Source organism: Papilio xuthus, unplaced genomic scaffold (genome assembly GCF_000836235.2).
Source record: "Papilio xuthus unplaced genomic scaffold, Pxut_1.1 DF825946.1, whole genome shotgun sequence".
NCBI classification, from domain to species: domain Eukaryota; kingdom Metazoa; phylum Arthropoda; class Insecta; order Lepidoptera; family Papilionidae; genus Papilio; species Papilio xuthus.
The window spans coordinates 14,290,565-14,315,821 of NW_013532703.1; the positions used below are offsets into that span (position 1 = coordinate 14,290,565).

Genomic DNA, 25,257 nt, shown 5'->3' on the forward strand with positions numbered 1-25,257 from the left:
ATTATTTATCTATTTGATACATAAATTAAAAATAACTTTACTAAAACTTGTTTATCTAAAAAAAACCTTAAATCACATGTTATTGAGAGTAACAAGCTTAAAGTAACGTACATACAAACTGTGTAGTGCATTAAAATAAAACTTAGGAATCTAATTCAGAAGATAGAAACATGTAATCTCTTCTTTTCCGCAATTCATCAACTAACCGTGCGTTTCTGAGACCAAAAACTCAGTAAAAACATAACGTTATCCCTGTCATTATCTTTGGCAAAGAAGAGATAATAATAAGTTTTCAACGTAGATTTTAGCCTCAGAAACTCACAGTTAGTGCTGACCATTTTGCATCTTTCAATTTTAGGGTTCTGTACCTCATAGGAAAAAAACGGAACCCTTATAGGATCTCTTTGTTGTCCGTCTGTCTGTCAAAACACCTTTTCTCAAAAACGCGTGAAGGTATCTAGCTGGAATTTTTTTTTATGTAATATTCTTAAAAATAATAGCCATAGAAATCTCAATTAAATATTAGCAAACTATAAGCATCATAAAGTTTTCAGGTAAATAAAAAAAAGACAAAAGATATTATATAAGTAATTTTATTCAGTACACTGGCATAAAACAATAACGTATACTTTTTATGAAATAAAATAAGCATTAAGTACAATATTTTAATTAGAAATTTGATATACAGTGTGTTCTTTTTCTGACAATAAAAACTTTGTTACGTTAGGTCATGACCAAAATATGCTAATACATTTTTGGATTTGACGGGTCGGTAATAAATTTGAATACATTATTCTAAAAAAATTGATTGATGAAAAGCACACAACATTTTTTTTTCAAATAAATTTCAAAATACATCGTAAAATGTAGATTTAAAAAAGAAAATCAAATTTAATAAAATGTTTACTTGAGTTAATTAAATTTTTAATTTAAGTTTTCGTGTTAAGTGTGTTATCTTCGCATCTAGGAGAGTAAATTATCATTATAATATTTAAGGAACAGATCCCAAAATAGCTTCCTGTGTAGGCGTAAGTGCACGAACTAAAAAACTTATTTTTATAAATGTTAATGAATCAACGTCGCTTTAAAATAGGTGTGTATTTAAATTTTAATCGCCTTTTTTAACTTAAAAAATACTTATTAATGTTCTGCATAATATATAAGTATAAAATTTATTAAAAAATCATGCAGAATCATGTTCCAGGTTACTAACCGCTTAGAAACGAAATCTTGACCGTAAGCAGCTGTCAAGGTTAACTGCATTCTTTAAATATCAAATGGAAACTTTATCAAAGAGACATCGTAACTCTTTAATTCTTTGAAACAAAAGAATTTGTATATATTTTTACAGTAAATAAGCCAGCATTTTACCAAGATATTGATTCGAACCGAATTAATGGCAATCTGACCAAAAGATGGTACGTTTTACATCTTCATACTACGTCTAATTGAGCGTTGATTTTCGAAATATCGTTTTGTATGGTAGTTGAAAATAATTAGGAAATTTATCCCAACAAAAGGCCCTCGCAGCCCTTTTTGGCCTTACTTTTGTCCTCCGGATTAGTTCCTATAGGTTTTAAATCTAAGGTATTATGGAAGTATTCAAGCAGTTGTTTACGGTGATATTTTTGATATTATAATATTATATTCTAAAACATAGATAAAATTTTACTCGTTGGTATTAAAAGTAATAAAACCTCAAGGATTTTTTTAAATTAGACATGTAAATGTTTGCGCTTTCATAATAAATATTAATATTGCGCAACTATCGAGTTCCTAACGGACCCAGTATTGTTAGAGCGTCGAAAAGTTTGTATATTATTCTTAGCACATAATGAAGCCACGTAGTAGACCTGTTAATTATATATGTCTTAACTGCATTGCTTTCAAAAAAAAACTGTATCGCCCCAGCATGTAATAGATGACTGCGACTCTGACGGTGCGAGATTAGTTTTTCAAGCAGCGAAAGCGCTTAGTAGAAATGGTATATTTTACTAATATTATAAATGCGAATGTTAAGATGGATGGATGTTTGTTACAAGGTATCTCGAGAAAGACTCAACAGATCTCGATGAAATTTGGCATAGATTAAGAACATAATCTGGAAGAAGACATAGGTTACTAATTTAGTTTTTTTTTAATTCTGTGGAGGGCCTTAGGCGACAGCTAGTATTTGATAGGAATAATAGTCGCTTTTGACTACAATCGTGTGCCAAATTAAAAAAAAAAATAAACAAAACCGACTGAATGATCAGATCGACGAAGACCACATCAGACAAGTTTAAGGGAAACCCTTAGTGCAGTTCCTAATAGGTTGTTAAATTTTGAACTTAATTTTACTTGTTTATTGAAATAAGAATATTATTATATTTAATTTTTATCACAGTACATATTAAATAATTGGAAATGCAAATGTTATGTGTTGATGTTATCCGTTATACATAAATATAGAGCAAATTTGCATATGGATGACGTACAGACGTTTTTTTTTCACATTATAACATTAGAAAAATAAAATCAATGTAACTCGATTGATATTTTTTACTCATAGAACGATAAACTTAGCTGACCCGGTAGACAGTTTCTTAACTTATAAATGGCAAAATTTTTACTGCCTAAATAGCATCGTTTGATGTATATTTTCATATGAGTATTTTGACAGAACTAAACACGCATACCTTTCTCACCGGGTCATATAAGTTTGTCGTACTATAAATATGTATTCTATTGTACTTCATGTAGTTTAAATATAATTTTATTTTTTAATTGCTTGCGGTGGCAATTATATGACCTTTATACTAATGTTACATATCGGTAAAACAATGTTTTTGCTGACGCCAATAATTGCACCTACTATAATTATAATACTAATTATTGACTATTATATCTCAATAGATAATTACTTTATTCATATTAACTTCTTTATTACAGAACCTGGTTTATGTTACAATGCTCACGTTAAAAGAGTCAAAATTATCATCATAATAAGTCCACTACAGATCCCCAACGAAGGACTCAGAGCCTACCTAAGTCAGGGCCAACTAGACCATATTCAACACAGGCCTAGTGCGAGTTGGTTGAACGTCAAAAGTATATATAATCAAAAATATTCAATAAACATAAAACTTTTTAAGGCAAGTTTCATCAAAATCTGTATATAGATTTCAAAGAAACAAGCATAGAAACATTATTTTATATATTTCCTCATCATCAGCTCACTATACGTCCCCACCGAGGGGCTCGGAGCCTACCCGAAGTTATGGGTGACTAGGCCATAGTCAACCACGCTGGCCAAGTACGGGTTGGTTGGCTTCACACATATCTTTGAATTTCTTCTCAGATATGTGTAGGTTGCATCACGATGTTTTCCTTCATCGTAAGAACGTCGGATAAATGTACATATGCAAGTCAGAAATCGAAAGACACATTGGTACATGGCGGGATTCGAATCCAGGTGCAGCAGCTTGCAGATTGCAAGTCAAGGGCTTGACTCCTGAGTCACCGTAGCTCTTTATATATTTATCAATAGGAAATTGTCAATACTGAAATGAATCGTATATTTAAGTATTTTACTTAAATACTTAAGTGTAATATAAGAGGTCTCTTACGTCTTGTTAACTCAATGACTGTGGACAGAAATAGTCTTGGTTTTGCAACCTATGTTATTAAATCTGTTTCTGTGCCATAACATTTGCATGTCTCTATTCTTGGAACACTAATTTTGTTAAGTGGTTATTTTATATTTTGTCCTGACTATATTATTTTTTAAATAATGAGGTACACGAAAGTAGTAAAGGCCAAGTAATGTAGCAAAAATAACTAAGCACCAGGCACTTTTTTTCTCTTAAATATGATTATTAATCTTATCTTAATCATATTAAATAGTAATCCAAACTTTAAAGAATGTGTAAAATTTTGTAAGACTTACATTGAACTATGTTCTTTGTTGAATAATGTTTTACCTTTCTAAAACATACATACGCTGTCATAGTATTTTGTCAACAATTAATTATTAATAGAAAAGATCTTGCTTAGTTGTCTATAAAGGGAATGTAAAAAAAATCTCTACAAACAAATAGAACGTTTAAGGAAAACAGTATTTGCAACTGTTCCACTGTCAAGAGAAGGAAAACTGATAAGAATATTTTTCCTTAACTTGACTATTCTTTCTTATCAACTTAATAGGTCAATGTAATACATTAATTCTGATTAATTAGTAACATCATGTTTAATGCATCAGAGTTTTCTGCGACTGAATAAATATTGCACTGAATTTTAAATTAATTTGTTTTCCGAATTTGAAGTAGCGCTACATAATATTATATACAATTTACTGTTGACCGCGACTCCGTCCGCACGGAATTAAAAAAAAGCTTAATTAGTAGCCTACATGTTCTTCTAGACTATGTTCTTCATATATGTTAAATTTAAGCAAGATCCATGCAGCTGCTCCGGAGATACCTTTTAAAAAACATCCATTCATCTAAGCATTCGCATTTATTATATTAATAAGTTCATCATTATAATGTTTGTCTAGATAAAAAAAATCTAAGCCAGGTAATCAGATATATTTCACTCGGGTACATTAAAACAAAACCTTTTCGAGATCCGTTGTGCCGTTCTGGACATACCTTTTAACAGATATCCATCAGTCCATACATCTACATCTGAACATTTGCATTTATAATATTAGTAAGATTAAATAAGATATGAACAATAATTAATAAAAAAAAAACAACTTTGTTAATTAGATTATCAACGTTATCAATAAACAAAAGAGGCACGCGACTGATGTTTATTGACCTAATAAAAAATACTAATAATGATAACCTCTAACCTTACAAAAATGACACACAGACGAAACATTGATACGGACAGTTACATGGAAAAGTGTTTTAAAATAAAATAGAGTAAATACCAATTATTTATGTAATATCAAAATAAAATCGTTAAATTTCAAACAAAATAAAATATTTTAACAATCTGTCTGTCTGAATAAGTAACATATTATTTTTTTTTCACTCTGGCAAACTTGCAGACAACACTAAGTGTAAAATAAAAACATATAATGCAAGGTTCTTGTACACACGTGTGAGGTGTCGCAGTTTTTGTACACACGTCACAAGATTTGTCGACAGGTGAAAGAACAGTCTCGAATGTATTCATACTCAATGTCTAGATACAAATTGAGAAACTGGTTTTAAAAGAACTTACATAATTTTTTCAACGACGTATTACTTATTTGTCTATAAATTATTTATTTTACGTTGCTTAATTTATTTCATCATCAGCTATACGTCCCCACCGAGGGGCTCGGAGCCTACCCTAAGTTAAGGGTGATTAAGCCATGACTATGGCCAAGTGCGGGTTGGTTGACTTCACACATATCTTTGGATTACTTCTCAGACCTATGCAGGTTGCATCACGATGTTTATGTTTATTTATCTATATGTTAATGCTTTTAATTATTTTTTATAAGTTATTTAAGGTTACATTACATATCGAAATTAAAATACTCGACTGGTATTTTCCCTAAGGATGGTCCGCATCGTATGTATACTATTTATCTATAAGACTCTATCTGCCGTCATATCTGTATTCACTCTTCTTACGCATATCCCCTACAAAACCCAGCCATACTTTCTTTCTACCTTTATTACCATCCACATTCAATCTTAGTAAAAAATCCTGACAAATTTCCAATAAGTTCCGTTTAACGTGAAGTAATTCAAAGTTATTTTTTTTATGTAAGAATTAAACTTACATACTCATTGTAAAAGAGATATAAAGTTACATTGATACAGTTATGGTTTGACAGGGACGTATTATTACAAGGTTTAACTTGAACGGTTATCTTTATTTAAAAAAAAAACTAAGCTGTCATGTTATACGGTACTCGTAAAAGTTCTGTTTTTTTTTAGATTTAAAAGATCAATGGGCGTTTCTTATTAATATTGGTTGAGTAGTTTTCTAAGTTTTAAAGTTTAAAAAGATAAAAAAATAATTCTTTTTTTTTTGTTTGAACTTGGGTAACAGCTTACGGATCAATGTGTTAACTTGTTTACGGTGGATGATATAACAAACGCGTTTTTATCTTTGGATTTTTTTCTAAGACTTGTGATCCCAAGTCGATCCCGGCCACAAACCGGACAGAATTGCTAGCCGTCAGTAAGTAATTAAATTTAATGCATTCCATTTTAAAATGTATTACGAAGCACTTATTCTAGAAATAATTACTTCTAAACTCATTCAAACACATCGCTAGAAATTCGAGATTGTACATATTTTAGACACCAAAAAATCTTATCTAAGATTAGCCGTAATTTTAAATTGTTGTTGTATTTCTTATTAAAAAAAAATGAACTCTAATAGTAATTTAACTACAGCTTGATTTTATACACACAAATTAACCTTCACATAACATTTTATAAATTCCTTTGCCCTTTGCGAGTTCAAAGTTTAATGGCTTGATGAATTTAGATCACTCTGATTGCGTAACATTAGACAACAGTTAACGATTACATCGATCGAAGTAACCAAGTTGGCTGTGATTTTTAATAATTCTTTTCTAATTGCATCTTTCTTTATATACAAGACTATTACTATTACAAGACTATTAAAACTAAGAATTCATCATTTCCTCTACCTTAACAAGATTGTACCAATTATAAGTAAAAACAGACCTTAAAAAAATCACAACTAATCGATCTAGGAAGAGAGTCATTTGTTTTTCATTAAATAAATTACTTACTCTATTAGTTAATAAGAAATAAAATGCTGGCAACATTTATCTAAAGCAATAAAATAATTATGGATCCGTGATTATTTTATTATTTTATTAAGATCAGTCAGAGCTCTATTTTACTGTGGCTTGCGTCCGTACAATACGATAGATCTTACGATGTACTTGTAGGTCTGTCCCTTAAGCTTCACTAGCATTCTTGGATCACTAGTCCCACTAGTTTCCTGACGCCATGTCATATATTTAACCTAAATGTAACTTATCACGGATTTTTCATGGTTAGGTCCATCATTTCTGCCTAAAACTGAATAGCGATGATAAGTCGATACATCTAATTTTAACACACTTTTATTCCCCTGAACTAAACTAGTTCAAATTTAACTTTAAGCTTTTTTAATATAAATAGTTGAGCAAATGAAATTTCAACTGGTTATCATATTTGTCAACGTAATACTATTAGGTAGTAATCAAATAAAGTGATAATAAATTCAAATAGAATAAAAAAAACCTCTATATATTTACATACATTTTTATATTCCACGATAATTTTCCCTCAAGTCTTAAGAACTGGTTGAAATAACTACCTAATACCATTTAGATAAAATAATCACATAAAATTGGTACATTCCTTTTAATGTAATCTTACCAGGGCTCTTTATAATCCCATAAAATCATAACACCATGATGTGAACGAACTCCCTACGGACCTTTGAATTTATATTTATATTACTAGCCGCAACTTCGTACGTGTGGAAACAAATACAGAGTTAAAAAAAAAAACTAAAACAGACATTGTATAAATAAATTTGAAATGATAATCTACCTGTTCCATGAAATTACGGAATTCCCAAGGAAAATTTATGCATCTAACAGAATATTATCTAACGTAAGTTATATGTAAATATTAATAACATACTATTATTTGATATACTCCTTGTGCAAATAAATAACTACAAAGATAATAATAACGTAAACTTATTAATGAAAATATTATTTAAACTTGTGCAAATATTTATTTATTTGTGACTATGGTAACACATAAGAAGAGTTTTAAAAATATAAATTATTTATAATTTGAAGACGTATCTTAATTATTAGTATTATAAACGCGAATATTAAGACAGATATTAGAAGGTATCTCCAGAACGGCTGTACAGATCTCGCAGAAATTTGGCATAGGCGTAGGACATAGCCTGGAAGACATATGTTACTAATTAAGTTTTTCTTCTGACCCACTCGTGCGCGGAAACAGCTGCAGCGACAGTTAGTTAATTTATACAATTAATGTCCAATTAAATTATACTAAAAACAAACGTAATTTAAATAGTTATCTTCAAATTGAAGAATGCTGTTTAAATCTAGTTTTGATTATTAGGTAAAAATATAGTGTCGCGATTGACAAAGATTAAGTAGATCATCTGCATTCGTCCAGTCAACACATGTCCGCGCGAGCGAAAGAGAAAGAAACAGAGAACAGTAAACTGGTTAAAAAATATATACGGAACGCTTGAAATAATAATTCTTTTTTTTCTCTTTTTTTTAAACTTCGAAGACCGTTAGTAGTACCTTAATAGACATCGGCGCTTGTTGTCGCGTTGAATCACAGTATCTGTTGTTTATTAATTTGTGTTGTGGAAATTCCGAGGGCTCTGTTTGCGATATGTTAGTGCACGTATCGTAGCTTAATAGTGTTAGATATTAAAGCTGTAAGCAAACAGTGGAAGCGCTTATTTATTGCAGATTTATCAATGAGACCACCTGCAGTTGTCTTATAAAACGTTGTTGTTTTTCGATCGTATTCACATTCGCTGAATTCGGCGGAGGAAAGTGAACTGTAACATGGGTGTTAATGGAGGGAACTATAGAGGCAGTGAGTGTGATGATAAGAATTATGAAATGGTCCCCCCTGAAGGGGGTTGGGGGTATTTGGTGTGCGTCGGATTGTCTGTTATATTTGTAAGTATTAATATTTTCTTTTTGTGATAAAGTTAATATTTTTCTTAGTACTTTTATTAGCATAATTACTCAGAATTTCACAATATTTATTAAATATATTTTTTTAGCATCAATGGTAAATAAAAGATAGTCGTAAAAATAGTATTTTTTAAGATATGTCTCTGACTTTGAATACGTGATTTTATTTATTACATATTTTCATTTTGTTAATATTTGTTTCTTGTGCAAACGTATATTATATACAACGTATAAGTGTGTGTGTGTGTTTTTTTTTTCAAATTATTTGCGCAAGAAAATCATTGGTTGTTTGAATTGAACCTTGGACTAAAAATTAATAACTTTTGGACCATTGGGTAATTGAAAAATAAAACAAATTTACATACCGCAGTACAAAATATTAGGGTTTTTGTTCATAAATCGTTTGTAAAATAAAGAAAATTAACAAAAATACTCCATAATAAATTTTACGAAGTTTTTTTTTATTTTACCGAGTCAGTACTCGTATGTTAAAGGAATTGACATTTAAAAAAAAAACAAAAAGTTTTAAGATTGTTTTATTATAATGTTCGGGCATAAGGTTTTTTACCCACCATTGCTTTTTTATTTAGAGCCCAATCAAACGTAAAGAGTATACCCAGTTTAATGTGGACGATATAATGATCCTTAAATTGATCCTTAAAGCATTTTTAAAATCACTATATGAATGTCTAACTTTAATTACAAGTGTGAGTTTCCACTATCGTAACATGTATTAAAGCATATTCTGTTTATTGCTTAGGTTATTTTTTTAAAGATAATGTAGATTATAATATGATTTTACACAAGAGCTGCGGCAGTGGAATCCTACGTTAACTGTTATCAGATTTACTTAAGCAATTCCTACTACATGTAGTCCGGTCGATTACCTGTCTGAACCAATTACACATATACATATCTATCTATACAATTAATGTTATTGAAATGTCAGTATGTAATATAAAAAAGCAAATTTCGCGAACATAATGTACTTGCGCTTATGATGTAATTTTTTTTGTCTGTATGTCTGTCTGCAAGTCCCGTTTGTTCTGGGTAATTTCCGCTAGGCTGTTTTTACGGGACTTTGACTGGAAGGTAGTTGATGTATGCGAGCATATTATAAACCGCTCTGCGATGATGAAATCGCGGGTGACCGCTCAAAAATCAAAATGTAAAAGTATTTTTAGTAGAACAACATAAAATAAATATAAAATACACGAGTTTAAAAATATTACTACTTAACCATAAAGTAATTTAAAAAGAAAAAACAAACGCCAAAAAGAATATAAGTACATTACATGTTAAATTACATTATTATTATGTTATCTTTTTATACGCTGAATATTGTGTCCAATATTGCCAGTGTTTTCTAATTTAGCCAGTTATTTTTCGTCTGATTCAAGCAAAACTTAAAAGCCTTTGTCGATTGTGACCGGTACATAATTTACATTTTATTTCAGTTCCACTGTGTTAAACAAGGTAATATGGACCATTCGAATCAAATATTTGCCTTAATGAATATTCACTTTATTATTTTCGTAATATTAAACTAATTAGAAAAGATCGTAAATACACGACAAATTGTTTCTCCATATCTTGGGTTATAAATCAAACCAGTTAAAACCGGTTTATAGATTTAAGTGCAAATGCACTAAAGTGAACTTACTGAATCGAAGATGATATAAATGACGTCTGTTGATAATATTTATACGATCCAACTGCAGTTTTCATATTGATCTCTGTAACTGGATAAGGCATTGATTGAAAATTACAGTTGTTGCCCCGTTTCAACTTAAAAGAAGCGGGTAATATTCGTGATACTAAATTCTATTTCTACCATTAGTTCAAATCTTAACAACCGCCACCGTCAGCTCCAAAATGGCGTAAATCAAATAGGCACAAAACACCACGTTTCATAGCCACTCTATGTATAGAGGTCAGAAATTTTTTGACAAAATTGACACTTTTATATTACATCTCTATCTTATCAAAGGGAAAGCAAGGGATGGCAATATTAATACAATTGTCAATGCTATAGACTTCTGTGGTGAAACTCAACGTAATCAGTACTGATAATAATCCTTACACAAAGATAAGTATTATAGTTTAATGAGAAGTCAATGAGACCAAGCTATAAAATGTTTTACGACAGGTCACGAGATAAACTTCAAGACAAAACGTTTTGCAACTTAATAAATTATAGAAACAAGGATGTAAGTACATTAATGCGTTGCTACGCCAACTTTGTATTTATCTGTAAATACACTAAATAAGATAATTTCATAGTTCGCTGTTTACGATTTTTTTCTGTGCATATAAACCGACCGATAATTTTACTTAAACATAATTAATTTGATTATAAAATCTTACTAATTTTATTCAATGCGAAAGTTTTTAGACCGGCTAAAGGGATTTGAAATTGGTTATAGATGTAGAGCATAGTCTGAAAGAACACATAGGATACTAACTTATTTTTTTTTTATTAATACTGGTATCATTTAGATTCAAAATTACCGAATCCAGAGTTGAAAATTCAAAGAGGGATAAAGTTAATACATTCGTAATATATTGAAAGCTGTAAATTAGGAATAATAATAATTAATCAATGACGCAAAAGTATTATGCTGATGTTCAAATTTCACGCAGACCTAATGTACTTATTCATAAGTACGTGTGAATTTAGTCATGTAAGCAATTACATTAGAAGCATATGCCTACTTAATTTTGCTTCGATAAGACATTTTGCTTTTTATATAACATTTTAATAATGATAACCAAGCATTGATTGCCTTGTATTAACAAATATGGATAGTTATTCGGCATGTTTGATATGTTGTGACCGATTAGAAAATTAACAAGCGGTTTGGTATCCGTTTATACAACAGGGGGCCTAGCACGAATACGTGTGACAGTCGTCTTCGTATCGTCATCGTCAATTATGTCAAAATGAAATATAAGATTTTCGGTGCACTTTACTCCCAATAGAGGCGCTGCACAAATTTTAATATATTTTTTTTCGAGTACGATACGATGGCGATTGTCACAAATATTCGTGCTAGGCCCACAGTACGTTCACCTTTCACACTACAATGGCTACGGAGGAGTTTTAGGGAAGAAAAATACATAAAGCTGTTCCTAAGAGTAGAGTAACTTTAGGATTTGTCCTCTTTAGTAATAAAATTGTATTCGTTTCTAAAATCTCTGGCCGGTCAAATTCTAATGTGCCTGTGTAATGTGTTCTTGTGTGCGTTTTTACGACTTGAAACATTAGGTTAGGTTTGATGTAACAATTTTTATTTGTAACAAAGATTGCATCACTTTTATTGTTTAACTTGTGAATTTATAATTGCAATTGATTTCCAATAAATAAATACCAGTGTTAAGGAAAACTCTTGACACGTGTTAGGAATCAATTATATTACAAATCTTACTAATATTATAAATGCAAATATTTAGATGGATCGATATGTTTCTTAGAAGGCATCTCCAGAACGGCTTAACGGATCTCAGTGAATTTTGCCATAGGTAGAGAACATAATCTAGAAGAAAACATAGGCTACTTAGTAAGTTTTTGTTAATTCCGCGCGGACGGTTTCGTGGGCTATAACTTGTATAAAATAAGGACGATGACAAAATACAAGGATTTTTAATTCATCAATTTAGATTATATCCTTTGCGTACGGACGCTCACACGATGAACTCTACAGGTTTTAGTTTCGTAAACAATTTAACATTACAATTGAACGAATGATATTCATGTTTTCTTGTCCTTAATTTCTATTTGAGTAACATCAATACAATATTTAAATTTATTTCATAGTCTTCATGTACCTAAAATAACTTACATAAACCCAGCTATTAGCTTATTAGTGGCATATGTGTTTTTCCAGACTTTGTTCTATATTTATACCAAATTTGGTCGCTATCCGTTCAGCCGTTCTTGAGATACCTTCAAAAACGTCCATTCAGACAATCGCATTTAAAATGTCGATAAGATATCGGGTCTCTTAGCTTAATTTTATTTGAGTAAAATAACAAATAAACAGTCGAAATTCAATTACAAACACAAAAATATCGAGTAATTAAAAAGCTGCACACGACTGTATTATCAACAATTAGTAAGATAATTATTCCAAAACTAAAAGCTCTGAACAAATTTAATATTAAGCCTATTCAATTAAACGATGTCAGGGCCTTTATTACGATTATTTGTAACCTTACACGTCAATTATCATATGTTTATACTTATAAAAACTTGTTTACAATTTTTACCTATTTAAGTTACGAATAAAACCAACATTTAATTACATTAACCCGGAATTAAACTAATATTTTGATATGGAAACTTTCCTTAAAACTACATCGATTATTCTATATGTGTAACATTAATATTCAATATTTATTATTAAAACCTCTTTGTAATAAAGTCATCTATAATAATTTACGACTTAAACATCTGTCAAGTTTTTTTTTAAAATGATTATACATATTGTTATAATAGTTTGCTTTTTTAGTTTGTCATTACAGGAATTCTTAAGCCGGCTACACACACTTTTTTTTAAATTACAATCTTTAGAAATGCTGACACCGAATTTTAACTGACAGAAGAAAGTGTCTCAGCTTTTTCTAAACGTTTTAACTGTATAGTCCGATTGTTCAGTTAATTCTGTACCGTTGAGAGATGTGTAGCTGGCTTTATAATAAAAATAAAAGCAAAGTATATAATACGCTATTTCTATTCAACAGTTATTGGTGTATAATATAATAAATTATGTAAATATTTTAGGAGAGCTTCCATTGACCAGACAATAATAATATATAAATTATTAAAATATTATAAATAGCTTGAAAAACGATCTTTAATTTGATAAATATTTCAATTTTTTGTTTGACAGAAGTTACTTTATTAAATAATAATGCATACTTTACTTTAAGTTTATATGCTGTTATAATAATGTTAGGCGCTACATTTTTTTCATATGACGCTTGACCACGATTGTAATTGGTAATAAGGTTGAAAGAAAGTACGGGCATCTCTAGTAATATGTAACAAAATTCGAAGTTAAAAAGATTAATAAGAGGTATTTTTAATGCTTTTTTTATAATTCCAATTAGTTTGACTTACTTGTGATCTTTCGCATATCGCAAAACGTATTGTTATCTTTAATTAAATTTTATTTTCCTGTAATATCTGATGCAACATACTACAGGGGGAGCCTTGATTTATTTCCATAAAACATTCAGAAATTAGAATTGAATGGTATTGTCATTGTTACGGTTCGGATTACAAATCATAAATTTTTAATTCCTCTTTATTACAAGGAAGAAATAAATGATGAAAGAGTTGCTTAGCACGCAAACGTTCTGAGATTTGCTTCTATTGCATATTTTGTTCTATGTGCGGAAAGACGTTAAAAATATAATTCCGTAAGCTACAGCTAAGCTAAGATTTATTATAACTGTTTTTATTTTTTTCTTAGATAGCGGGTACTGCCCATCAGCCTGTGTTTGGTTTCATTTATAATGACTTTTTGGATGAACTGGGGGCGGGTACAGGGGCTGTTACCGTCGTTTATGGAGTGTTCCAAGTCACAGTAGCGTTAGCAGGTAATCAAAAATTTTTTATTAACGTGTCGACAGCTTATTTATGTGTTCACCGAGGGTTCATTTGCTTACCTTAGATAGTCACTGACTAGGCCGTGTACATATTGACCCAATACGGTTTGGAAAATCCTTTTCTAACATCTTATTAACAATTTATGTACAAGTAGAGAGGTAGAGTTGGGACGATAGGAATGATCTTAAGCTAGCTTTTATAGCTGTGTATACATTCGAAATTAATAAAGTTTTTTTAATACCGCGCACGGAGTCACGTGCGACAGCTAATGTTTAAAATAAAATAGGCATTCGCATATTTTTTTTTGCATCAAACAAAAGCTATTTTAAAACTACGTCGATTCTTAAGCTTTTAGATAACATTGGCAATCGTAATAATGGATCCGGTATGAAATGCTGAGTAGTAATGGATCTGGAATGGAAAATCTATGTTAGTTTTGCAGTTCAAAGTTATAACGAGTAAGATAATAAGTTTGCGATAGTTGTTAACTTAAATGAAGTAGATTTTCAAGTACAATGTGGTAGATAAGTTGAAAATGTACTTCATTTTATGAGAATTTTTAAAGATTTTTTTGCTATAAAAGCAGAATCTTATCTACTACAAATATTGTAAAATATATTTAGCTAAAAAATAAACTACGTCGCAGTAAAATTGCACGAGATGTGTATTGTTTTGAAGAAAGTGTACTATTAACATTTCAAAGACTAAATAAAGAGAGTTAAAATGTAAATTGTAGACAATAAATGGAAAACTAAATCATTAAGACGTAGTAAAGTTATTGTCAATTCTTTGTGTTAAAAAGATTACGCGATGAGACTTCGTGCATCTTTTAGTTTGACTGAATTATACTCTGACAATTCTTAAAGTTATTTTCTTCTTTCAGGTTTTTCAGCAAACATAGCTCTGAAGAAACTATCTTTAAGGCAAGTTGGTCTGATAGGAGCCAGTATTTATACTTTAGCGTCATTTTTAGCTATATTTGTTACATCAACAACACAATTGATAGTAACAAATGGATTCCTACAAGGACTCGGAATGGGTTTACTTATACCAATATCATATACGAGTTTCAACAGCTATTTTACAAGAAAAAAAGTACTATACCTAAGTTTATGTAAAGCTTCAATAGGACTTATAACTATGGTTTATCCATTGTTTATAAAATTTACAATAACAGAGTACGGCTTTAGAGGGACATTGGCTATTTTGTGTGCGATATCTGCGCACAGTATATTTGGAGCGTTAGTAATGCATCCAGTGAAATGGCATATGATCAAACAGATAAAATCTTGTGAAAAGATTGTTCGTAAGTTTAATATAATATCTTATATTTTATTTTAATATCACATTTAGTATAATGATGTAAAAAAATGGTAATTTAATTTCCAGTAATCCCGCCCACGCCTGCTACAGCTACTGAAGAAAATAAATTTAATTTTCCAAAAATTAAACATAATAAAACAGATGAAGCGAAGTCAGTTGAAAATTTATTAATAGCTAATACAGATAAACAAAAAGATCGATCAGAATTATTACTAGTACCGAAATTAGTTGACTCTAGAAGACTAAGTATACCCGTAGTTTTAATTCCTGATGACCCAAGAACGGATAGTAAATTTAATTCCAACGATAATGTTTATTTAGAAAATCTATACAAAGCGGCATCTGTATCCAGTTTAGGTAACTTTGGTGGTATTGCAGCTGAACCAATGCCAATAATTAAAAACAAAGAAGGAAAATGGTAAGAAGTATTTTAAACTCTTTTAATTAATGCTGTAGAATGTTATACTTTTTTTATAACGATAAGTAAGCAGGTCATGATGTTAGATGAAGCCTGATGTAAGCCGCTGCCTATAGTTTAACAATGATAAAAATTGCAATTGCCCTACCATTATTAGACAGAGGAAAAGACAAACAGAAAAATTGTACCAACCATGTCAAACGTCCTAAAGATTTTTGTCAAATCAGGAAATTCTGAGAAAAATGACTACGATTGGGCTTACTCTATTTTTTAATTTATACGTATGTTTTTTTTTAATTATCGCTTTTTTTCGCAGGCAAACTGTAGCAGACTTCTTGGATTTAACACTTCTGAAGGATTTGGTGTATGATAATATCATCATTGGGATGTCTTTGACATTCTTTTCTGATCTGACTTTCTTCACGCTGGAGCCCTTATTTCTGGATAAAAATCACCTTGATAGGGTAAGAATTAAATTTAATTTATAATACTTAGCATAGTAATATGAAGTAAAAATACTTAAAAAAACTTGATTATATTTCACTTTTGTTTATTATGTTATTATGAATAGTTGACCAATCAGGAAACTATTTATCTTCAGGATAATTGTCACTAAACGCATTATTTATTATCAATTCTTTTTTCTGCAAAAGAAGCGCATATCAATCTTAAAGAATGAGTTTTTATATGTTTTTTTTTATTAAATTGGAATCTTAGATGCAAGAAAATCTGAATATTAAATTACATATTGTTGGATGTGAAATCATCAAATATGGTCAAAATAATTATATTAAAGCTAATATTTATTAAATTTATGTTTGATTCGACTTATTAAATATAAGTCAGGCATTAATTTCTTAATAAACAGGATTTTATTATAAATTGGATAATAAATTAAAATTTAATAATTCTATGGGAATAATTTAGCTGCAAAGTATTAGAGATTGAATGCAATGTCAAGGTTACTCCAGTGATTATTATTAATGTTATTCCAATGCCATTTACGATGACTTTATTATCAACTTAAAAGTCTATTGATTTGCTAGTCATTTGTTTTATGCTTTAAAAATATCTTCATTAAAAAACTTAAAACAGAATTATTAACAAAAAAGGCGTAGTTGTCTATCGAAAAGAGCCAAATTAAACCACTGCAAAGAAAGGTTTTCAAACACTATTTTGCCTCTTTGAAATATAGCAAGTTAAACTATTCCACTAAATAAGAAATTTACGAGAATCATTTAAAGTTGTGTCAATATGCTGCGGTTAGGTCAAACTGGTCGAAATCCAACGTTTGATAGAGGCTACTTAACATACTCGTCCTGAAAACTTTCCATCATAGAAGTACAACCTGTGATTCGTTGAAAAAGGAAAAGATTTACATGCAAAGTAGATTTTAGTAGGGCAAAAATGTTTAAAATAAATATTAAAAAAAATAACCGTAATTAATTACGAGTAAATTATGAGTTCTAAAATTGAAATGTAATTCTTTTAAAATAATGTCAGCTGTTTATATTTTAAATCTAATATTTCATCAGGGACAGATAGCAAACATCATCGCCACCGGTGGAGCAACTGACATGTCCGCGCGACTATTATTAGGTGTATCTGGCCAATTCTTCAAAATGAACAGTCGCTACATGTTTTATGTGGGTGCTCTTCTAACTGCCATATTTCGTATAGGTAAGTCTAACATGATTTCTTCTCAAACATTAGTTTTTTTCATCGTTTTCTTATTAGAAAAACTTTCTTCCCATCAATTTCTAGTAAAAATGGAAGAGGTAAAATTTAAAGTAAAAGATGAATAGTAATAAGATTATAGGAAAAAAATTACAGGAAAAGGTTTATAGGAAAAGTTATCCTTTTTTAGTTTATCTCCTCCTCTGTTCAATAAAAGAAGGCATTATGTTATTGCATCGTGTTGATAGCTTCATTTGCCGCCTTTGATGTATATTAAGTTCTCATTTTTTTTTCTTTTTCAGTTTTCGTACAATTTACATCATATATTCCCCTATTAGTATTGACTGGGATTTTAGGAGCCATAAGATCCCTTCTGCACATAGCCCAGCCAATTGTGATGGCGGAACATGTTCCTATAGAAAGATATCCACCTGCTTACGGCTTGTACATGCTGTTGGCTGGCGGAATTAGTTTAACTATCGGACCGATGATAGGTAAGATTCAGATTCAGATTATTAGCCGACTTATTCAGAGATAATAGGATTTGTAGAACGAAAACCTAGTCTCTACATAGTCATCGACTCTACATAGAGTAGGTGGAGGACATGATGATATAACCTTTTTAGTCTAAATGACAACCGATTTTGACGAATGATGTGTCACTCGATTCTATTTGTATTCTTCCTTCGAGTATCATACAATATGCATACATATATAGATGTACAATGCTAAGAATTTTTTTTACTTTATTAAATATTCACCGTTAGGCTTTTATAGACCAATGTGGTTAAAATTTATGAGTGCTATAAAAACCCCGCCCACAAAGTTTTGCGTGTTCCACTCGCAACGTAATGGAATAATACTAGGAGCGGAGAAAGTTATATAAGAAAACTGATTCACAAAGTGTCACAACAACTCGACTCAGTAACTTCTTGATTAATATTCAAAGCTAATCTTAATGTAATAATCGTGTTTCTCAAAGCCAACAGACTAATGCCGCGGTAATGATATTTGCTTTTGAGTCGAGATGATTTGTAACATTCATAATTTACCATAAAACGAAAATCTAAGGCTTTACAAATAACTTGCTGTCGTCCGCTACTTCGTACACGCTGAATTAAAAATAACTTAACCTATGTGTTCTTTCCGGCTATGTCCTACATATTTATCTAATTTCTGCGAGATCCATGCAGACGTTCTGGAGATACCTTCTAACAAACTTATATCTATCCATCCATACAAACATTCGCATTTATAATATTAGTAAGTAGTACGATCGTTTGGAGTAGGAAACTTAAAGTAAACCAGTTAAAAAAGCTAAAAGTTATTTTATGTGTATTTTTTTGAATTCTCATTATTTTTTTTCTTTCAGGCTTCATTCGTGATTACACTGGAAACTACGTTTTAGCTTTTAGCATGTTGACAATGTGCAACGTCCTATGTGTTGTTCCGTGGACTATAGAGGCTATATTAAAATATATGAGGCATAAAAAAAATACAAAATGTGTTCAAGGTTAAATGTAAGAATTATAGTCACTTCGGAATAATTTCACTATTCGTACATAACATAAAATGTATCAAAAATATTGCTAAAATAAATAATGAAAAGAGGTTAAACAAAGACAACCTTCAACATCGATTATGAGTTACCACCGACTCATAAATTCCTCGCCCACCCGACACCACCACGCCTCGTAATCGCCGCGACATTCACTCGTCGCCACCTCGACGTCGCCCAAGGCACGGATAAAGATGTTAGCAAAACGTCAATCTCGCTTCCACGGGTTGACGGTGCGCGGTCATCGAGGCGTCGGCGAGGCGTCCGCTCACCACCAAGCTGACCGCCACGTCGCAAGTGAACGGTGCACCGTCCTCTTGTCAAGACGGCAGCGAGGCGGATGGCACGTGAATAAGCGTCGCTCTATGGCGGTGCTGGATGAACGAGGAGTAGAGCAATGCGCCTTTATCTTAAAATTACATCAAAGAGACTCGCGATATTCAGTCGTGATAAGCGATAGTCCAATATTATATTAAAATCATTTAATCAAATTGAAGAAGACGATGTGCCATATACGTAGTTGTATTATTAAAACTTTATTTGGAAAAAGAATCACTGTCCCTAAAACAGTAATAAAAATGTGCTCGGATGCAAGTTGTAATAATTAACATTGATTGTAAGCAAAAAATATATAACCGAAGTACCCAAGTAAGCACATAAAAGACGACGAAATCGCATAAGATAATGTAAATCCGCGGAAAATTAAGGACCACTAAGACTAGGGAGTTAGACGTTAATTATAAAAATCATGAAAGATTTATTACTGCCATATTTACTTACAATGGGCGCATATATTTTGTTAACTGAAAAAAGCCAGCGACTTGCCCTCCGATAAAAACAATTAAGTTCTTTACTAAGCTAAATAAGTAAACTTTATTGAGAAATTCAAGATATTAAATTTTTGACATCGTGTAATATGTTCGAGGAATCATAGAATCAAAAAACATATTATCAGTTTAAAAATACTTAAACATTTTGTATTTACAAAATAAGGAATTAATTTGAAATACTCATTTAGATTTAATATTAATTGTATATATATAGTTTTGTTTATTGTAAATTTTATTGTAATTGTCTATAAATTCACACACATGTTTTGTAAATAAATATTTTAAGCTATTAATTTGGGTTTGTTTTTTTTGATAATACACTAAAAGTAATAGGGGAAAAACAATAAATCTAATTATTTTTAATGTACTAGCTGTCGCCCGCGACTCCGTCCGCGCTGGATTGAAAATATATGTTGGCCGATTCTCAGACCTACTCAATATGCTTACAAAATTTCATGAGAATCGGTCAAGCCGTTTCGGAGGAGTATGGCAACGAAAATTGTGACACGAGAATTTTTAAGACAATAAAGTAAAAAAAAATCCTCATAAATAAAAATCATTTAAGGCAAAGATCCTCCTGTTAATAGTAAATAAAAACAGTAGAATTAAGAATTAAGTACCGATAAAGGATGTCACTTCTTGCTGCATGTGTCTGCGGCACGAATAAACTGCTCAACCAATGAAATACCACAACAGCACAGAAGACAGACGTAGATTGGAAGTAATTGCGCGTTACGGTTGGCAAATTATTGAATTAGTAATATATTTTTTTATTAATATAAGAGCGTCGGTGGCTCAGGGGTCAAGCACTTGACTTGCAATCTGCAGGTCCTGGGTTCGAATCCCGCCATGCACCAACGTGTTTTTAGATATCCGATTTACATACATACATAGTTCTTGCGGTGAAGGAAAACATCGTAATGCAACCTGCACATATCTGAGAAGGAATTCAAAGATATGAGTTAAGTCAACCAACCCGCACTTGGCCAGCGTGGTTAACTATGGCCTAATCACCCTTAACTTAGGGTAGGCTCTGAGCCCCTCGGTGGGGACGTATAGTGAGCTGATGATGAATATATTTTTTTCCGTGTAAACATATATCTATTACATAGTATTATATATGTTCTTTGGAACATACAACTTTATGAAATCATAAACATTCACATAAAAAAAAATTCTTTGGTTTATTAGTCTTAAATCTTATTTTAGTGTCCTAGCATACAATCTAATCTTAATTATTATAATTTTTGCTGAGATATATGTTAATGTCTTATCAGATTTCACATTTTACACATTACAACATTTTTTAATTAATATAATGATACGATTACCGAAATAACATGTGCGAACATTTAATAAAAAGTAGCTAATGATAATTAAGTATAAAATTATCTAATTTGTTATCTATCATATCTTTTAATATAAAAATCAATGTTAATAAAACTAATTAAAGTTGGGAGAGTACTGCAAAGATATCCAATACAGCTACTAACCCAAATAACAAAAAAAAAATTTGGGAAATTCCCAAAAAAATTTTTTTTTGTTATTTTTTTGCGATCTTAATTTTGAAAAAAAGTTATAAATTTTATTTGCTATTATTTGAAACCAAAAACTGTCTATCTCACCTTGAAAAATTACTTAAACCTCAATGTAATTATTCCACGAACACAAAGTCACGGGCAAGAACTAGTAAAAATGACGTAATTTATTATCAGTCGCAGTACAACGCAAATATACAAGGGAACAAAGAAAAGTTATCGCCTCACGTGTGCCATTTATAGTATACAATGCTTTATCTAGTACATCCGGACGTTGTTAACAGTTCAACTGTGTAACAGACGAGTAAGGAACATCACTATGGTGACTGGTGGTCGTGTTGAAAATAATAAAATCGAAATAAGTGATAGTGAGGATGTACCTGATAATAATATATGGGGATATATTGTTGGTTTTGGTACAATCATAACATTTGTAAGTATCATCTTATATATAAAATTCTCGTGTCACAATTTTCCGATTCCCATGATATTTTGTGAGCATATTGAGTAGGTCTGAGAATCGGCCAACATCTATTTTTCATCCCCCTAAATGTTAAGGGTAGTCCACCCGTAAATTTTCATTTTTTAGACAAACACGCAGACGAAATCGCGGGCGACAGCTAGTTTCATCTAAGATTGTTTCTTGCATTTAAAATTACTTTTTTTATTTCTTTAAAAACATATAGTATAAGTAATATAGCTAAAGCTATAATAAATCAGATGAGAATGCAATGTTTTAACACTTTTTTTAAACATATATAAATATTGTTGTGTTATCAGATTGCAGGAATTGGACATGTGAATTCATTTGGACTTATTTACAATGATTTTATTATTGAAACAAATTCTACTGCAAAGTCATTGACCACCGCACATGGAGTGTTCGCCATAATGCTGGCTATTGGAGGTAAACAGGATTTATTGTTGAATCGAATTATTTAAATAAATGTTAATCAATGCATATTAACCACATTTGTTAATTAAATTAAATTATCATCATCATCATCAGCTCACTATAAGTCCCCACCGGGGGGCTCGGAGCCTACCCTAAGTTAAGGGTGATTAGGCCATAGTCAACCACGCTGGCCAAGTGCGGGTTGGTTGACTTCACACATATCTTTGAATTTCAGATATGTGCAGGTTGCATCACGATGTTTTCCTTCACCGTAAGAACGTCGGATAAATGTGCATATGTAAATTGAAAATCGAAAAACACATTGGTACATGGCGGGATTCGAACCCAGGACCTGCAGATTGCAAGTCAAGTGCTTGACCACTGAGCTACCGACGCTCTAAATTAAATTAACATGGAAAATTTATATATATAAAAATAAAAAAAAAGTGACAGTTGGGTTGAGTTCCTACTCCAATTGGTTGAAATACGATAAACTGGATTCACATGAATGGCTCAATTACCAACTAAAAGGAAATTTGGAAAATTTACAAGTGCTTGTTATTGACTCTAGCTAATTTCTAGTAGCAAGGGTATTGTATCTATCAGTACTAAAAATTGGCTAGTGATATTCACTTATTTTAATTCCAGGATTGTTCCTCAATATGATAATAAAAAAACGCTCTTTAAGATTTGGTGGATTACTGGGTGCATTAATATTTTCAATTGGATCTTTATTAACGATATTAATAACAAATACAAACCAACTGCCTCTAACATTTGGAACTCTACAAGGAGTTGGTTTCGGAATGATGGTACCAGTTTGTTATTCAACATTAAATTATTACTACGTCAAGAGAAGAACGCAAGTAATGAGCGTAATAAAAGCACTACAAGGATTTATTCTAATGTGGTATCCACAGTTAATTAAACTATTTATGACGGAATATGGATTTAGAGGGACATTGTTAATAATATCAGGAATATCGTTGCACGGTATACCAGGCATGGCTGTTATGAGGACTAAGCCATTAAGAAATTTCCGAACCGCAAGTATTTTTTTCTCTTACTGATGATTTTTTGATACAGTAATTAACTCAGCTCATATCAATAATTTATAATTAACAGAAGATGCCAAGAATGATGGTGAACAAGAAGATTTATTGAATGTTGAAAATGGTAAACTAAACGTGCTGAAACTAAATGAGAAGAATTTAACAGACGAAGAAGATAAAAGCAAAATAAAAGAAATTAGGTACATTTAATTATTTTTTTAAATTACATATGCAAGCTAAAGTTATCTCAGTGACAACTTTTATTGTTTTAGGCACGAATTGTTGAAACTACTCAATATAAAAGTGTTAAAAGATCCAGTTTTCTGCAACATTTGTGTGGGACAGAGTTTTGTGAGCTTCTCTGATCTGACATTTTTCATCTTGCTGCCGATGCTTTTGTTTCAGTACGAATACACTTCGGTAAGTAAAATTAATATTATAAAAGTTATAAGACGTAAGAAAGAATTTATTATCAGTCCTACAGTGCACCATTTACACAAAATACTTAAGCCGACTATGCAGATTATTAGTAGTATAGGTACTACGTCGATTCCATTATTTCATCAGCTCCAAAGACTTAACACAGAAGCCAATTTTGAGTTTGCCAACCAAAAGTTTTTTATCCACATCGTCTGAATTATTCTGATGTCGATTTGATTAACCGACTTACTAGATAAATGGATTGATTAATTTCAAGGACTGGTCCTCAATATGTTAAAAAAAACGCTCTTTAAGATTTTGTGGATTACTAGTTGATTTTTTTTTCTTTATTTTATATTCCAGAGTCAAGTGGCAACATGTATATCTATCACCGCAGCTGCTGATGTGGCCGGTCGCTGCATCCTCGCGGTTATAAGCAGTATTATAAATATTAATACAAGAGTTCTCTACTACATAGCTACGGTTTTCACACTTATAGTACGGATAGGTAGTGTTAATAACTATAAATCGTTTACAAATCAAACTAAAAAGGTTCACAAGACTAACAGGCGTAAGCTGCTGCAGTAGATACACTTTTACGGAGTGTTTTTTAAATAATAGCTGTCAGAAATTGAACATTGGCATTTAGGATTCAAGTCTGGAACATCAACCTGTATATCACATCTGTTAAAGTCTTTAAAAAACTTATTAATATTGTTGACATGATTCCAAATTTATTATATTGGTCGTAGAATCTAATCTTGATGCTCGTATTTCAGTCAGAAACCAGTTAAGACTTTTTGCTTATGAATAATTTCTAAATAATGCTATCTATTCTTATCTACAATTTATCTTTTCAGTGATGCTGCAGGTCCGTGAGTTCGTTTATGTCGCGGTTGTAACGGGTGCATTGGGCGTGCTACGCGCGTGGCTGCACGTTGCCAGCCCGTTGGTGATAGCCAGTCATGTTCCTCACGGGGACTTCCCCGGTGCTTACGCTCTAAGCATGTTAGCTGCTGGAATAGTGAACGTCGCCTGTGCACCCTTCATTGGTAAAGAAAGAATTCATTTTATTGGAGACAGCTGTTGCCCTCGACTCCGTCGTGTACTTCCAGACTGTGTTCTATATGTATATCAAATTTCAGCGAGATCTATGCAGCCGTTCCGGAGATACATTCAAAAAACATCCATCCATCCATCTAAACATTCATTCATT

At 31.2% G+C, this 25,257-nt stretch overlaps 3 protein-coding genes across 8 annotated transcripts in view; 2 read left to right on the top strand and 1 right to left on the bottom strand.

The window, feature by feature from the left end:
• kcc (solute carrier family 12 member kcc) overlaps window positions 1–25,257 on the bottom strand; it is a 185,846-nt gene that overhangs the window by 105,470 nt on the left and 55,119 nt on the right. The gene's annotated exons all lie outside the window — the stretch shown is intronic.
• LOC106123977 (monocarboxylate transporter 9) lies at window positions 8,167–20,052 on the top strand. Its single transcript, XM_013320408.1, has 8 exons — window positions 8,167–8,698; window positions 14,194–14,320; window positions 15,214–15,636; window positions 15,720–16,071; window positions 16,388–16,535; window positions 17,607–17,751; window positions 18,051–18,242; window positions 19,121–20,052. The coding sequence occupies exons 1-8, from the start codon at window positions 8,582–8,584 to the stop codon at window positions 19,264–19,266; spliced, it is 1,650 nt and encodes a 549-aa protein (XP_013175862.1). The 5' UTR covers window positions 8,167–8,581; the 3' UTR covers window positions 19,267–20,052.
• LOC106123979 (monocarboxylate transporter 1) lies at window positions 21,920–24,990 on the top strand. Its single transcript, XM_013320412.1, has 7 exons — window positions 21,920–22,107; window positions 22,455–22,581; window positions 23,218–23,619; window positions 23,695–23,821; window positions 23,894–24,041; window positions 24,405–24,539; window positions 24,902–24,990. The coding sequence occupies exons 1-7, from the start codon at window positions 21,994–21,996 to the stop codon at window positions 24,902–24,904; spliced, it is 1,056 nt and encodes a 351-aa protein (XP_013175866.1). The 5' UTR covers window positions 21,920–21,993; the 3' UTR covers window positions 24,905–24,990.